The 17649-nt window shown below is 36.6% G+C and overlaps 2 protein-coding genes and 1 long non-coding RNA gene across 3 annotated transcripts; all 3 read right to left on the reverse strand.

Moving 5' to 3' along the window:
* Window positions 1-529: 529 nt before the first annotated feature.
* LOC147645115 (cubilin homolog) lies at window positions 530-912 on the reverse strand. Its single transcript, XM_086828015.1, has one exon. It carries the CDS (start codon window positions 846-848, stop codon window positions 531-533), a length of 318 nt encoding a protein of 105 aa, XP_086684141.1. The 5' UTR covers window positions 849-912; the 3' UTR covers window position 530.
* A 66-nt stretch (window positions 913-978) lies between these two features.
* LOC147645116 (uncharacterized) lies at window positions 979-1533 on the reverse strand. The gene is made up of 2 exons (XR_015270563.1): window positions 1419-1533; window positions 979-1356 (listed from the first exon to the last, which is right to left on the reverse strand). It is a non-coding gene; the product is annotated as an uncharacterized LOC147645116 (long non-coding RNA).
* A 1025-nt stretch (window positions 1534-2558) lies between these two features.
* LPCAT (lysophosphatidylcholine acyltransferase) lies at window positions 2559-16040 on the reverse strand. The gene is made up of 8 exons (XM_020946895.2): window positions 15501-16040; window positions 8985-9130; window positions 8431-8916; window positions 7890-8027; window positions 4454-4730; window positions 4273-4374; window positions 4057-4198; window positions 2559-3990 (listed from the first exon to the last, which is right to left on the reverse strand). The coding sequence occupies exons 1-8, from the start codon at window positions 15729-15731 to the stop codon at window positions 3896-3898; spliced, it is 1617 nt and encodes a 538-aa protein (XP_020802554.2). The 5' UTR covers window positions 15732-16040; the 3' UTR covers window positions 2559-3895.
* Between the last annotated feature and the right edge of the window lie 1609 nt (window positions 16041-17649).

A 17649-nucleotide genomic window follows, 5' to 3' on the forward strand; every position in this document is an offset into this window, starting at 1 on the left:
ATCAGCGTTCTCTTCAGCTTTTTCTCTCTTTGACTCTCTCTCTCTGCACTTTCAGAGCAACAGGCGCAAGAAGGATTATTGTAAGGGAACAGTTTGCGCAAAGAGGCTACCTTACTCCTCACACATTTATGCACCTTGTGCATTTTAGCGCTTTACAACACTGGTACCAGCCATGTTTTTGCAGAACTCGTTAAATTTTACTAGTAACGCCCCTAAATACTCCCCTTATAATGATTTTTTTTTAGCGGTTACTCACTTCAAAAGCTGGCCGACACTGACACCGGAATCCACTATAGGTATTGTAGCAGGTGCCTCCATTCTCGCAGGGGCCGCTCGCACAGCCGTTCGCCTCCAGCTGCGTCTTCATGCGATCCACCTTGTTCTCCACTGCACGGAGTCGCGTCTGGAAGCGTCGCATCAGAGCCAGTGATCCTCGGGTTCTGACCCAAAATTAAAGGAGAATAGGTTAAGTACATCCCAATGTGCATTCGATTCTCACTTAGATTCGGATATTCTTTTTATCCTCTAGCTCACCTGTTCAGCTGTTGACGCAGCATCACGTTCAAGCCATTGGGTCCAAATGCCCGTCTCTGAAAATCTGCTAGTTGATCGGCCAGCTCCCTGACATCCACAATATCCTCGGAGCTGCTCCACTCATCCTTGGCTCCGCCGCCGGATCGTTTCTTTGAACCGCCGCCGGTGGCCAGCAGCAAATCCAGGACATCGTACTCCTCATTGATGGTTAGGCGGGAGGTCCCGGTCAGCCGGAAGCTGATGTTGCGATTGGCACCAGACTCGAAAATAAGATTGCCATCTTTGCTGATGATTTTTGGCCTAAGAGGAGACATGGTTTTATGTATATGTATATCAAAAACTCTAGAAGGGAAGAGCTATCTGCTTCAAGGGAGCAGTTGTAAGGAATAATTAATTTTTAATTACAAATTAACCCATTTATAACCCACTAATAAAATATGTATATTTCCTTAGTATTTTTGATAATTTATTAATTATTTTTGCGCGATTTCAGCTGGGGTCTGCCCCTTTTTCGGCTACTTTGGAAGGTCAGCCAAGGAGTACTCAGCCCAAGAGAGCAGTCCAATGTAACGCATCATATCTACGATCTCCCGTTCGCAGTTGCTGGTATCCTCCCAGTCTGCCAGGGTCACAGGTGTATCATAATTCTTGCCGGAACACTTGCGAAGGTAATTCATGACGTCCAGCTTGGCCAGATCCTCTCTCTCCTTTTGCTCTAGTTTTATTTTCTCAACCTCCTGATTGTCTTTCACCATCTCTTTATCTTTCTGCATTAGTTTAAACTTCTTAGGATATGACTCCATTGGTTATTTAGGTATATAGCTGGGAATAATATGAAAAACATGCGCTTGGTGGTGTCTTAACAGCCACTTTAATGGACTTACTGTAGTGCTCCAACGTTCAAGAAAACAAAAAACAACTTATGTTTGCAAGCTCGAACTGACAACTAAGAAATGAACTTATTTTCTGACAAATAGACTTCATATTTTACAAGAAAAAAAGCAGGGTTTCTGAAAGCTTTCACTGCATCCCTGAAAAGTCAGAGTAATCCCTTTCTCCTCGTAAACTCTACATCCATGTTATAACTATTTATGCCCAAATATAGCCCGATTTATTAGTTAACAAAATCTAAATAAAACTTTTCTATTTTGTTAGATATTTACTTTAGGTTTTAAAATTGAGACAGGACAGCAATGGTCCCGGAAAGTGACAACTTTGATTTTTCCGAGCAACTCTAAGGAGTCACCTCACAAAGGTGGAAGTCAAGAATCCCCTTGGCAATAATGAGCAGAAGATGAAGGTCAAGATAATAAGTTAATAATTCCCGATTAAAAAGAGGCCAGCTCCTAGCTCAGCTAACTGCAAACACATCGTGGATCCGGACAAGAAGAAAGATTAAACATTTTAAAAACTAAACAATTAGAGATATTTTCAATATTTTCATTGGACATTGAAGGACAAGCTGATTGCATAGATTAATTTTATAGCAAACGTATGCACTTTTCTATACATACATACATGAATTGCATGAGCTATTTTATTATCAAAGGTAGGCATTTTTCTATAATTTTGTTTCCAGATATTTTTCTTATAAAGCACTGTTTTTTTTTTGCAATTATTTTATGAAACTTTAAATCTAAATTATGCGATTCTTACGAGTTGACGAAAGACTCTGCCCGATCCCAGATATCCGTAACAAGGAGGAGCCCCAAACACCACAGGAGACTGCTGCTAGCAGACCCTTTCATTGTATAATCACTTTAAAAAAATAATCAAATTTGAACATTAAAACACTTTAAAAAAAAGAACCCGAAAATTTTATCCGACCCGATCTGAATCGTTCAAATCGAAAATATCGACTGTGACACTCTTGACTGTCCCTGCATTTCAGATCAACTCAGGGGCGTAGCAAAGGGGGGGCGTTACCCAGAGAAAACGCCCATTATACCATCGATGGTATCATGTCGCATCTCCAAAGGCCAGGCCCGCTTCCCACAAAAAAATCGAGAACAGACTAGACTGCATTTAAAATCGTACACACATATGTATATATATTTAATTTTATTTTAATTTTAATTTTGAGCTGATTTCTCTCAACCGATCTGGTGGCTTAGGGCGCTAATAATATCTATTACAATAAGTAGCACATAAATTAAGATCCGTTTAGCTTAGGGGTTATAGTTCACCGTCTCAAAAAGGTAAAAACTACGGGGTAGTTCTCATTGGGTTACTCTGTCTCTGTCTCGGCAAGTCTATCGTTGCAAAAGATCTGCACATCTTTCATTTTTTAACAAACGTTCATTATCCGTGGCATTATTTCTGGGGTATTTAATTCTCGGTGTTTTTTTTTTTTTATAACATACATATATGTGGAAGTAAGTACAGGCTGTGCTCTCTATAGATCTCTCTGCTCTCCGTGTGCCAGGTGTGTGGGATAACTTTAAGTCACAAAAATGCACAAGAAATGTCTGAAACTCTCAAGGAACTATAAAAGAAGTGAATATGTAACCTTCAATCGGATCAAAGTATATCCCTAAATTCAAATATCAGCAAAAACAATTGAGCTTAATAATGGTACTTATTAAAGTTCTATGTTTAAGTTCGCCTTTTCACGCAATTCGGAATTAATCATTGAAAGGAAATTAACGAAAGAACGTATTTGCCTCTGGTTCTTTGTTGACTTGAAATTATCATTTGAACTCAATTAAAAGTAATAGCTAAGGCCTTTACAGTGCTTTTGATGGCTCGTGGCTTTGTTTTTCCCAAATGGAAAATATAGATCATAGTACAATATGAATATATATCTCTATATATGTTTATTTAGTGTATGTGCTTGGTGGTTGGCTAGTCAGTTTTGGTTGGGAATAGCAGTTCTTGGTCTTGTTAAGGAAGGAGAGCGAATTTTGTTACAAAAGGTTCATAGCTTCGTGGGCTATATATATATATATCTTATATATGTATGTACCTATGGCTTTGTGTTTCTTAATCTTTTTGGCCATGAAAATAGGAAATATTCAAGGGCTTTTGGTGGTTGCTCTTGGCCTGCCTCTACATATGCTACATATGCTTTAAATTTAGGTGTGTGTAATAAGAATCACAAAGATGAAATGACTTGCGTTTAGTAGAGTCGCGAGTATAAATAATAAACGAAGCAAAAAAACTATGGTAACATTATTAAAAATTAGATTAATTACAATATATATATATGGGTAAGGGGGTGGTGGCGCTACACGATATAAATAAATATTAAAAATATACACTCGACAGTTGAACTTTTCGCTTAGAGTCTCCTCCGCCTCTTTTCCTTTTCGTTAACTCCTTCTCGTGAAATATATAACTCAAGGCGTTCCAGCCTGCAGCTTCAGTTGGCTGCCTTGGACCGCCGTATGTGCTCCGACTTGTGGTACAGGAATTTGTAGCTTGACTTTTGCTTCTCCGTGTGCTCCGCAAAGGCATCTGCAAACATATAACATTTGTATTTATTTTATATCAATTAATTTTAATTGAAACGCAAACACTTACCGAAGGACACATAGCCCAGATTGTCCGTGTCCAGGGCATAGAAGAGCGCTTGGGCCTTTTGTTCATTGAGCTTGCCACCAGCGTGCTTCATCAAGCGCACAAAGCTGTTCCGGTCGATTCGTTGACTAGATTCACTATAGAGCTACAAGCCATAAACATATATACACATTATAATCAATTTGAATTACGTTCTCTATATAAAGATGTATATATTACATTGATAAGTGCTCGGAGGAAGGTCATTAGTTCGGAGTTCTTGTATTTGCAGAAGAGGGAGCAGAGCAGGAAGCTCTTCAGGCTCACCGCACCCATGCGGCGCTAAAAGAAGAGGCGGGGAGACATTTGTTATATACTTTGGGATCGCCAATTAGAGGGAGATGACGGTGGCTAAACTCACGTGATCGAGCAAGGCGAAGAGCTTGTGCAGATTGGGATTCTTGAGATCAATCTGTAGGAGCTCGGCGAAGGTTATGATGTCCAATCTGTCCGTATTGGACAGTCCGTGATAGCTCTGGCACAGCTCGGCATCTCGCTGGCTTTCGATCAGGCCCAGCCTCTCGATGGTCCGCTCAATCTCCACAATGTCGCCGGGGAAGGGGATCTTCATGTCACGGGCTCGACTCATCACGATCACATCCTCGAAAGAATAGTCCGATGTGGGCACACCCAAAGCCCTGCAAGGTAGTTAAGAGATATTAAACATCAATAATTAATAATTAATGAAATAATAATGGAATCTTTCAACAGTAAGTAACTCTGAACAGTAAATATGTATGACCAGTAAGTAACTTTGATCAAAAAGTATCTATGATCAATAAGTATATATAACTAGTAAGTATGTATGATCAGTTACTAACTTTGAACACTAATAAACAATGACTTGCAACTTTTGCAACAACACATTTCTGAGACGTGGCTGGCAGCAGTCACTTCGTTCCGAGGATGTTAGAACTAGTTGGGAATCATATGCATGGATGTGCATAAGTAACTATGACCAGTAAGTAACTCTGATCAGAAAGTATTAATTAACATTAAGTAACTCTGAACATTAAGCAACTATGATCAGTAAGTATCTATGACCAGTAAGTAACTTTAATCAGTAAGTATCTCTGATCAGTAAGTAACTATGATCAATAAGTATCTATAACCAGTAAGTATGTATGATCAGTTACTAACTTCGAACACTAATAAACAATGACTTGCAACTTTTGTAAAACAACACATATCTGAGACGTGGCCGGCAGCAGTCACTTCGTTCCGGGGATGTTAGAACTAGTTGGGAATCATATGCACGGATGAGCGTAAGTGACTCTGAACGCTAAGTAACTATTACCAGTAAGTAACTCTGATCAGTAAGTATTAATTAACATTATGTAACTCTGAACATTAAGCAACTATGATCAGTAAGTATCTATGACCAGTAAGTAACTTTAATCAGTAAGTAACTCTGATCAGTAAGTAACTATGATCAATAAGAATCTATAGCCAGTAAGTTTGTATGATCAGTTACTAACTTTGAACACTAGTAAACAATGACTTGCAACTTTTGTAAAACAACACATATCTGAGACGTGGCCGGCAGCAGTCACTTCGTTCCGGGGATGTTAAAACTAGTTGGGAATCATATGCACGGATGAGCGTAAGTGACTCTGAACGCTAAGTAACTATTACCAGTAAGTAACTCTGATCAGTAAGTATTAATTAACATTATGTAACTCTGAACATTAAGCAACTATGATCAGTAAGTATCTATGACTAGTAAGTAACTTTAATCAGTAAGTAACTCTGATCAGTAAGTAACTATGATCAATAAGTATCTATAACCAGTAAGTATGTATGATCAGTTACTAACTTTGAACACTAATAAACAATGACTTGCAACTTTTGTAACACAACACATTTCTGACACGTGGCTGGCAGCAGTCACTTCGTTCCGGGGATGTTAGAACTAGTTGGGAATCATATGCACGGATGTGCGTAAGTAACTCTGAACACTAAGTAACTATGACCAGTAAGTAACTCTGAACATTAAGCAAATATGATCAGTAAGTATCTATGACCAGTAAGTAACTTTAATCAGTAAGTAACTCTGATCAGTAAGTAACTATGATCAATAAGTATCTATTTCCAGTAAGTATGTATGATCAGTTACTAACTTTGAACACTAATAAACAATGACTTGCAACTTTTGTAACACAACACATTTCTGAGACGTGGCTGGCAGCAGTCACTTCGTTCCGGGGATGTTAGAACTAGTTGGGAATCATATGCACGGATGTGCGTAAGTAACTCTGAACACTAAGTAACTATGACCAGTAAGTAACTCTGATCAGTAAGTGTTAATTAACATTAAGTAACTCTGAACATTAAGCAACTATGATCAGTAAGTATCTATGACCAGTAAGTAACTTTAATCAGTAAGTAACTATCATCAATAAGTATCTATAACCAGTAAGTATGTATGATCAGTTACTAACTTTGAACACTAATAAACAATGACTTGCAACTTTTGTAACACAACACATTTCTGAGACGTAGCTGGCAGCAGTCACTTCGTTCCGGGGATGTTAGAACTAGTTGGGAATCATATGCACGGATGTGCGTAAGTAACTCTGAACACTAAGTAACTATGACCAGTAAGTAACTCTGATCAGTAAGTATTAATTAACATTAAGTAACTCTGAACATTAAGCAACTATGATCAGTAAGTATCTATGACCAGTAAGTAACTTTAATCAGTAAGTAACTCTGATCAGTAAGTAACTATGATCAATAAGTATCTATTTCCAGTAAGTATGTATGATCAGTTACTAACTTTGAACACTAATAAACAATGACTTGCAACTTTTGTAACACAACACATTTCTGAGACGTGGCTGGCAGCAGTCACTTCGTTCCGGGGATGTTAGAGCTAGTTGGGAATCATATGCACGGATGTGCGTAAGTAACACTAAGTAACTATGACCAGTAAGTAACTCTGATCAGTAAGTGTTAATTAACATTAAGTAACTCTGAACATTAAGCAACTATGATCAGTAAGTATCTATGACCAGTAAGTAACTTTAATCAGTAAGTAACTCTGATCAGTAAGTAACTATGATCAATAAGTATCTATTTCCAGTAAGTATGTATGATCAGTTACTAACTTTGAACACTAATAAACAATGACTTGCAACTTTTGTAACACAACACATTTCTGAGACGTGGCTGGCAGCAGTCACTTCGTTCCGGGGATGTTAGAACTAGTTGGGAATCATATGCACAGATGTGCGAGATTTGTTTTTGAAAAAATCAAGAGCAAGAGAACGAAACTAAGGAGATATTCTTCTTTATAATTTTACTGGTATATAAATCGGAGCATGGCGAATCGGTAGACTATATATATACATACATATATATATATAGCTGCCATAGGAACGATAGGAAAATTTTAAGAAAAAACATAACTTTTTAAGTTTTCAACAGATTTTCATCAAATTTAACGTATAGCCATTATAAATTAATCTAGAATTTTGTGTAAAATGTTATGAAAATCGGACTACTATATCATATAGCTGCCATACAAATGATCGTTAAAAATAGAGGAAAATACAAATCGGTGAATTTAATTTTAACATAAATATATATTATTTATATTGTATTAGTTCCTAGTGATTGAATTTCAATCTGCAAGGGTATAAAAAATTCGGTGTGCCGAAGTTAGCTTCCTTTCTTATTTTTTTCCTTGATTTCGATTATAATATCGAATAAAATTGTTTATAAATAGCGACTTTGTTTCCCCTTTCTAGAAATTCCCATGAACTACACGTAGGTTGCTGGACTGCTCCACTTACTTGGCCATCACCTCGCGCACATTGTTGGCATACAGATTGGCATCGGCCACTTCAGCCGGCGAGGGCGTGTACACGGGCAAGTATTCAATTTCGCATCGATTGTAGAACTGCGTCATCGTCAGCCAAAGAAGGCGCAATCTGAAATTTGTGGATACCATAAATATTACATAAGTAAACAAGAAAAGTTTGTAATTAAATTCAGGAACTTCCTCGATTAAAGAAGGTTTGTTTAAATAGGTTATTTAAACTATATGTGTAAATTATGGAACAGAACATTTTAAATGAATTTCAAAGGTTTTAAAAACAATTCCTGACCGACCTGCTACATTTACATTTCTTAAATAAATGATACATTTAAGTAAGAGAAATAGAAATAGTTCATAAAGCCAACTGTTGGCTTTATATAAATAGTAGTACTAGTAGTAATACATAGTAATAGTAGTATATTAGTATCATCTATGCGTTCTCCATTTCAGTTTCTCATGGACTCCAAAGAGCCTCAAACTTCTTATAAAACTCATTTTATATTTCCCCTACTTACACTCCAGGTCCATCCCAAGTCCAAGTGAAGGTATCGAATTTGTTTGGATATTTCAGGAGCACCGGCTGAACGGGCACGCCTGGATAGAAGGCGCCGGGCTTGAACTTGATCAGGGCTGTGCGATTGGTGCAGGTGCCTTCGGCAAAGATGACCACCTGCGGCCAATCGTCCGTGGAGCGAGCCCGGGCCACAATGTCCCGGATGGTGTTCTGCCGCGAATTGGGATCCTCACGCTGCACATATATGGGCTGGGCATAGTTGATGATGCGTCCCAATAGAGGTATATCTGCCGTCTCCCGCTTGGCCACTATCGAGGGCGGGCCACTGGCCACGACCAGGATGGAGTCCACGTAGGAGGAATGCGGTGCCACCACCAGAATGGGCGCCTCTTTCGGTGTCGCCGCTCTGCCCTTCATGCTAACATAGTGAAACGAACCCGATGTGTACACCATACGCATGGCACGTGCTGTCATATATTGCATTTGTCTAAAATAATTGAGAATTAAATAAGTAAATAATTTGAATTTAAACGATTTAATAGCAGAAACACTTACTTGCGCCAACCGGTGAGGGGTTTCTCCTTGAGATCGTCCAGGGTCATGCCATAGAGACCAATGCAGGCGAACATCCAGGCAGAGATCAGGGAAAGGACACATCCCACCACACGAATGGGTAGCAGCAGGACTGTCAGCACATAGACCTGGAAAAGGATTAAGCAGAAATTAGTGATGTGGTCAATGTATTGTATTGTAAATCTTAAATCTAGGCTTGTTGAAAACCCACAATATTTGAATAGTAATGAAAACCCTGACAATTAAAGTGCCTTTTCCATTTAATTTTTTAAGTAAGCTATAATTTATTAAGATTATTTTTGCATAACAAAACTCAAAGTAATAGGTATATTTTATGTTTATTACACACACTTTGACTTTGGACTTGTAGGTTTTACCTAGAAGAACATAAAAGTGAAAACAATAAAATAAATAAGCTAGCATTTGAGGGTTACAAAAACCATATCACATGAATGTGTCAAAGCCAAGTTTAACCACGTGCAAGTTCTCCAATTCCAACGACAATCCCAAATCGATAGCCCATTGCCGTCTAGGAATTTGGCATTAATTTATGCAAAACACAACGGCGTATTAAATAATAATAGATGCAAACCCCCTCAAATCAATTAGCCGGCAAACATTTTTGCATGTTTACAAACGGAGCTGTCACCAGACCAGGCCAGACCGGGCACTAATCACTGATAGTGGCTGGAGTGCTGCTGCTCTCGTGTTCTTATCAGTCAAGTGGAGGACTGCCGGGCAACGCATTGAACTTTGCCTGTGGATCCATCTTGACTTTATCAAATTGCTTCCAAGGAAACGCACTTTAAAATACCCCCCAATGTCTGAGAGGGTTAATTGGAGTTAAGAGGAGGCACCATTAAAACTTCATTTAACAATGTCAAGTAATTCCCTTCAACTTTTAAGTCGCTTGTGTCAAATGTTTATCTTTTCAACATTCCAAAGATTTCCATTTCTATTTATATACAACATTTCAATTCAAAATTCATATAAATGTTTGCTCGAGTCTAACATTTTATACATATGTTTTAAAACACAGCTGTGGTCATCAAAATAGCAGCTTAAGCAATTTTACCATATTATAATATATAAGGTTTAAATAAAAAATATATTAATCAAAATATATTATATCAAAATAGCAGCTTAAGCAACTTTACCATATTATAATATATAAGGTTTAAATAAAAAATATATTAAAATGTATGTATAGAAATCGGCTTTTATAATTTGCTAAAATAATCAAACTATTACATAATATATCACTTATATTTTGCTGTCTTTGGGGGTCTTAATCGTTTAATTTAATTCTTATAAATCAAGGAGCTACTGATACGGATATATTGCACTTTCCCGGCCAGAAACCTTATCAACATAACTCTCCACTGATTGATAAGACTCAATATTTCGCGTTGTTTTCAACAAGCTTTTCGCATGTATTTTTTTAATATTTATTAAATTATGAGAGTTACTAATAAAAGTTGTAGTACATCATGGCAATATTAATTTTATTTATTTTAATACCATTAAAATTTTTATTTTTATTTTTGTAATATCTATTTAATTATGAGATCAATTATTAAAAGTTGTACAACATCATATGATTTTATTTATTTTAATACCATTAAAATTTGTATTTTTATTTTTGTAATATCTATTTAATTATGAGATTAATTAATAAAAGTTGTAGTAAAATATAATACCATTTAAAATTGACTTAATGCATAGTGTTTTTCAAATGATTAAACAAAAAAGTACTACCAACTTGACCGCAACTGTTGCCAAAGATATGTATGTACATATATGTATGGCCAAAGTGATTGCATATATTTACTAACTAATCGACGGCTGAGAAGCCAGAGAGAGAGAGAGAGAGCACAGGCCAAGAGCAGAGGAGCAGCAGTCGGCAGACAGCAACAATGTCAGGGCCAGTTGAGTGCCTTGAACTTTGGAACGGAAGCGAAATGAAAGCGAAACTGGTTTTTGTGTGCAGTGCACGCAATGGGAATCCCCTCACAAGCCCCACCGCAGCGCAGCCACCATTTCCACAGCTGCGCTTCTCTTGGCGCTTTGTATTTATTTAATATTTAAATACCATTTCAGTGGGTCAATGGCTCAATGAATGCGCATGACTTCCTAGTCATTAGCTGATCCTAATAGCTGTAGAGATAACAGTGCATCTGATGGATACGTTTTCTTTTTAAGTTAAGGTATCTTATCCAAACATAAGTCTTAGAGTTACTATCCGATTTCAGTTTGATTGATTGATTCCTCTAAAACATAATATTACTTTGTAGAATATTGAAATCAAATCACTTGGATTCCCGCTTAATCGTCGGTTTTGTATTATTACCTCATCGCATAGCAATAATTACTCAGTAATTTATTCGAGACTTTGAAACTTGACTCAGCGATAGCGCCAATTCTTTCGATTACTGATTGTACATATATTTCTATATATTTATTTGTTTACTTCTTGATATTGTTGCTCTCACTCTCTCCCATTTGTAGGTTAGTGTGACAGCGATGCACTCAACTCACTTTGTGGTTAACATATATATTAATAGAAAATAGTCAGTCAGTGTCCCAAGAAATCTCTTGACCGATAAGTTAAACCCATTTAAATCACGCCACAAAATGTGGCAATGGCAGTGAGTCAGAATCGGTCAGCCCCTTGGCTATATTTCACTCATACAGAGAAATCTCTCTAAATACCGACTTGACTTTTAATTACAAAAATTATGGGCACTATCTCAGTTAATTGATATCAATTGTGTGTGTGACAGTGATAGGAAAATTAATTGATTTTGCTCTAGTATGTTATGTTTTCTTTTTAATGCAATACATTGACATCTTTTTTTTCAAGTGCATCAATTAACCATAATTAGATCATTTCCCCGGTAAATCAGCATTGATCCGTAAACAAAACGAAACACTTGTATAACTCTTTGTTTACCATTGTGTTATTTTTCACCCCCGGCAATTAGAGCCAAGTTGGGAGAGAGCGTTACCAATATAATATGTATGTTGGTCTTAATGCGAATCGAAAAGGGGGCTGGGTTCCGTTCCGGCTTGATTTTTTACATACACACACACAGCTGTCCATTAGGCCACGTGCGTATATTTTATCGGTCGCTTAAAAAGCAATACAGCCACTGGACACTGCAGCACACTGGAAAACCGAATAGTGTCGAGTTAATCGATGCAATTTCCAATGCATGCATGGGGAGTGGGAAAGTAATGCCGTTGAACTGTACTCTTGTTCTTTGGAACACGAGCTGGCTTATGTGTCAAAAAGCCAAAGCAATTAAAAAAGAATGAAATGTGTAGAAGAGGAAAACAATCAGCACACAAGACTGACTATAAAGATACCCGGCAATCTAAGGTTTATTACGTATAATAAACACGAGATCTTAAGTGATTCAGGCAGTAATATTTTATATTACTTGGGTGCAGAATGATATCATATTTGTACCATTGTTTATAGTAATATTACCAACGGACACCAAGGATAGTATAGGAATTAATAGTACAGAAGAGTGTGTAAAAATATAATAAGACAGAATGGTTTAGGATAAGGTAACAATAGGATCTGATTGGATTGGATAGGATAAAATAGGAATGGATAAGATAGAATAGGAAAGAATAGGAAGGATAGGATTCAATAAGATTGGATAGGAGAGGATAAGAAGGATAGGATAGGATAAGATAGAATAGGATAAGACTGGATATGATATGTTAGGATAGGATAGAATATAATGGCTTAGGATAGGATGGTAAGGACTAGTAAAAAATATTATACTATTTTATTTTACCCCAAGGTTTACATAAGATAACAAAGAATGTTAATTCAACTTATTAAATATATTTACTACATTTTTAATGTAGTTTCTTTGCTTTTAATTCGAATTGGACCGCTAATATTGCTGGAAATTAAAATATTACTTTAAATGAATTAATTTTAAAATTTAAAAACTATTTAAAATGCAAAAACTGTATTTTTAATTCAGAAAACCCAACAAAAAGCGATCTATTGGACTTTAAAATCTATGTATGTATGTACATATATGTTTCGGTAAACAGCAGATTGTTAATTTGTGGATGTAAGAAACTGAACTTTAAGATCTTAATTCTCAAAGTAAATTTTCAAATATACAGTTTGTCAAGTAATTCTTAGCAAAACGAAAAATCCCTCACAATTTTGGGTTTAAACTGAAAAATTTTTGACAAATACAAGAATTTTAAAAAATTTTCTTTTATAATATTATTAGGATAACTTTAATCTATAGATATAAAAAAAAACTTAAATATTTTAACTTAAAACATAGTAAAAAATAACAAAAACAAAAACATTGCAATTCGTATGCTGTCAATTAATTCTTTGCAATTTGCAAAGACGTTATAGTTAACCAAGGATAACTTAAAAATTATAATAGCTGCGGCGTTAATATTTTATATGGAGTCCATTTGCATCAATTACAGCATGGAGGCGTCGCGACATTGGCATTATTAGCCCTTTCAAGTCGTAATATTCTGGAATTTTCTCCCATTTCTCCTCTATTACTTTAATTAAACCCTTTTTATTTGTTGGAGTCCGTTTAGTCACTTTCTTTTCCAAAAAATCCCAAAAATTTTCTATTTATATTTATATCTGGGCTTTCCGCAGGAGTGTCAATGACTTTTTTGCAATTAACAGGAGCCAGGTCCTGCACAGCTGCGATTTGAACTGGAGTTTGTTTTCCTGGTGCAGTTAATATTTATTTCTTTTTGGACAAGTTACGTCATGCAGACCAAATTTCTCCGCGCTTCTGGTCAATTTCGTTTTAAGGATGTCCAAATAAAACTCCTTCGTCATTATATCATTAAAAATCCGCAGCTCACCAACTCCTTTGGATGATATGCACCCCCTTATCATCACAGAAAACTTGCCAAGTTTGAATGTTGGTATGATATTCTTCGGCTGGACACCTGTGTTTGGTTTCCTCCAAACTTTATTGGGTCATCCATGAGTGTATAGCATTATTTTAGTCTCGTCACAAAAAAAAACTTCATCCCCATACTCAGGAGGCTGGTTAACGTGGCCGATAGAGAAATTAAACCGCCATTCAATATTTATAGCTGAAAGCATTGGTTTCTTCCTGGCAATGTGTGAGGAGTATTTGTGGAGATTCAGGACTTTCCTCACAGTCTCATGGCAACCTGTTTTTCTGCAATCATTTTTTAAGTCCAAAGCCAACTTTCTGAGGGTTGTTGGCGTGTTTTTATCAATTTGTTTCGAAATTTTATAATGGTCGCGTTTGGAGAGCTTTTGGTAATCTGCCTGTAGAATTGTACAGGTCAAGTCTATTTTTCTTTTTAGACCGTTTAATTATTTTATACATTGTTCCTAACTTAATATCAAAAATTTCTGAATGTTCCGACGCCGATTACCCTTTATAATGGTTAAAGTAAACCAATTCTATGTTATTATCGTCAATACGTTTGCCGGGCATGATTTAAATTCTGGACTCGATCAAACACGAACTTTTTCCAACGAAATCTTTCAAGAATATAAAAGTAAAGACCACTAAGAAGTGGCAAGCGTTAATTTTCCTCAGAATTAGCTTTGCGTTGCTTAATTCTAGGAACCTCTTCAACTCCTGTTTGCATTTTGCAAAGAATTAATTGACAGCATACGAATTGCAATGTTTTTGTTATTGCTATTTTTTACTATGTTTTAAGATAAAATATTTAAGTTTTGTTTTTTATATTTATAGATTAAAGTTATCCTAATAATATTATAAAAGAAAATTTTAAAAAATTCTTGTATTTGTCAATAAATTTTCAGTTTAAACCCAAAATTGTGAGGGATTTTTCGTTTTGCAAAGAATTACTTGACAAACTGTATATAATACTTAGTTTAATAGGTCTCTCTTTATATTTTAACATTGATTTTTAGTCTCTGTAATATGTAATTTCCAATTTTAGTTTGTTTTTAGTTTTGGATTTATCCCCTATATACCCACAGCGGCAGTCTCTTTCCCATACACACAGATACACACACACAGAGAGATTGTGCAAGGCGGATGGGAAAGCAACGGTAACAAAGCGGAACAAGACACCGATTGACTGGGTGAGTGGAAGTGAGAGAGGGCAAAACAATGGCACACATGCCAAAAGAACCGGCGTATTTTTTTTTTTTTTTTGCCTTTTCTTTTTTGTATTTCGTATTTCGCTTCGCAGCAGCAGCAACAACAACAACGACGGCAATAGTGGGGCGTAACAACAACAACAAGGCGAACAAGAAAATCATACGATTCTCGCTGCCGTTAGCAAAACGCTGACGTAGGCAGAGACGTCGACAGCGCCAGATAAAAAAAAAGGAGGAAGAAAGAGTGGAAGACAACAACAACAAAAACATCAGTAAGCCCATGCGAAAATGTATAAGAAGATCGCACATGGGCTAGATTTGCATGAATGAATGCAAAGTCAGGGGCGATGGGGGGAATGTCGCACACTCACCTTGGCCACCTCAATGTGACTGTCGATTTCGATGCGATGAACGAACGGATTGATGTAGCTGTAGCCCTTGGAGGCCCACGTATCCTCCTCAGAGTCACGCTTCGTCAAGCTGGCGGCGGCAGCCACTCCCACATCGCCGGCCATGTCCATTGCCAAGTCGTCCCGCATCTCCCCCTTTCCAACGGGCGGGACATCTTCGCTGCCCGCAGGCTTAATTGTCGACGTTGTCATTCTCCGCTCTTTCTCGCCGCCTTTTTACGCACTCTTTCACTACCACGCACTCCCGCACAGCAGCCACAGGAAAATAATAAAAACAAAATTAATAACAACAAACGCTACTACGCAACGTATTAGAAGTGGTTCCTTGTTTTAGCGCGGCGACTCAATGGCTTTTATTCAAATGCCTGACTTCCAAACAAACTACTTTTATATATGTATGCAAAAGCTGACAATCTCAACCGCGCATAAATATAGAGATGCACTGGCCATCGATAAAAACATCGATGCTTCGATGTTTTTCGAAGTTGCTAAATTATCGATGTTTTTTCGACCATCGATGTTTACTTGCCATCACTATCGTACATAGCATAAATTTTAGAGGTGAACTGAACATCGATGAACACATCGATGCATCGATGTTTTTCGAAGTTTTTAAGTCATCGATGTTTTTTCGACCATCGATGTTTCTGTGCCGTCACTATCAAGGAAGCTTCGTTTGCTCTCTTAAAAACTTGAATCCCCAAAACTTTTTCTCCCATCTGGCAGCTCTGTCAATGGGCGCGCTTTTGAATTTAAATTCAATATCAAGATCTAACTTTCACGTGCTTTTGAGAATCGGCATCGCGCCACTTGCTTTGTTTTTTTTTTTACGATTTAATTACGCCGCCTAATCTGGCCGCAGCAGACACACCACACACAACAGTTCACGGCCCCTGCCATAGTAGCATGTGTCGGAAACGTGTTTCGGTTGTTTTTTTCTTGTTTTGCCCAAAAATCAAACCTTGCAATCGAAAACAAAAACGTTTCCAAGACAAAATACACCTTTAGTTGTCCGATTTCTAGGCGTCTGGGTCTTTATCAGCGGCTAGGAACCAGTTTTGTTCCGTTGCGTTGCGGCTTTGTTGTTATTTTTAGTTTTTAGATAAAAAAAAAAACAAACTAGTTTCGTGATGCTGATGAGGATGATGATGATGATGATCACTTGCAATCTTTTTTCGAGGGCCGCACCGCATTAACTGTTATACGATCGCGCGCGCCTTTTGACCTTGACTGAAGTTTATTCGCCGCCCTCTTAAACCTCCCCCCCCATTGACCTTGCCCAACAACTCTCGTCGAACGAGGGGAAAATTTCCAGAGGAGCCCGTGCGCTCCGCTCGCAGAACCAGCCAACCGCTTCGAAGGCCAAATGAGCGGATTTTTAATGACAACCACTGGCTGCGCATTATAATAAATGGAATTCTTCATACTTATTTTAGTTTTTGCGCTTTGTATTATTCTTTGAAATCTGTGTTGAGTGATGAGTGATTTTTAATTTGATAAACCCACTTTGTATCCATTTATAAATAAGTGTGTTTCATTAGTTTTACTTAAATTAAACGGTTTTACTTTATGTATTTCAAAAAATTCGTATAAATTCTCTTATTAACTCAACAATTTGATTATGATATAATTTAACATGTCTTACCTTTAGTCGATTTCTTGTGGGTAATTCATATTATATTATGAATTATTAAAGTAATATTCAATACAATATTTCATTTCTTTATATTTTCGAACAAAAATAAGTTCCTACAATTTCTTTGTTGATCATTAAAAAAAATTAACTGAAATCGCAATAATAAAAATTAATAGTTTATTTTTCTATTTTTAGTTATTTTCGTTGTGCTTTAGTATTGTGACGTGTTTGTTATCTGATATCAAACTATTTTAAATACAAAGCACACATTTTACGATTATGTCTGTAGGTTTTGTTGTTACAATAATCATTTATTTGTATTTATTATAGTGATGTTTGTATACGTGCGTAAGCATGTGCTTTATTTTTTTTTAAAGAAATTTATATACATTTATACTTTTCGGTGAATTTCTATATTTTTTTATGGGGTTTTTGTCTCTAATTTTGTTTTTTTAATCTCCTTTGCCATTTCTA

Source organism: Drosophila serrata, unplaced genomic scaffold (assembly GCF_035046125.1).
Source record: "Drosophila serrata isolate PLE 108 unplaced genomic scaffold, ASM3504612v1 contig_12, whole genome shotgun sequence".
NCBI classification, from domain to species: Eukaryota; Metazoa; Arthropoda; class Insecta; order Diptera; family Drosophilidae; genus Drosophila; species Drosophila serrata.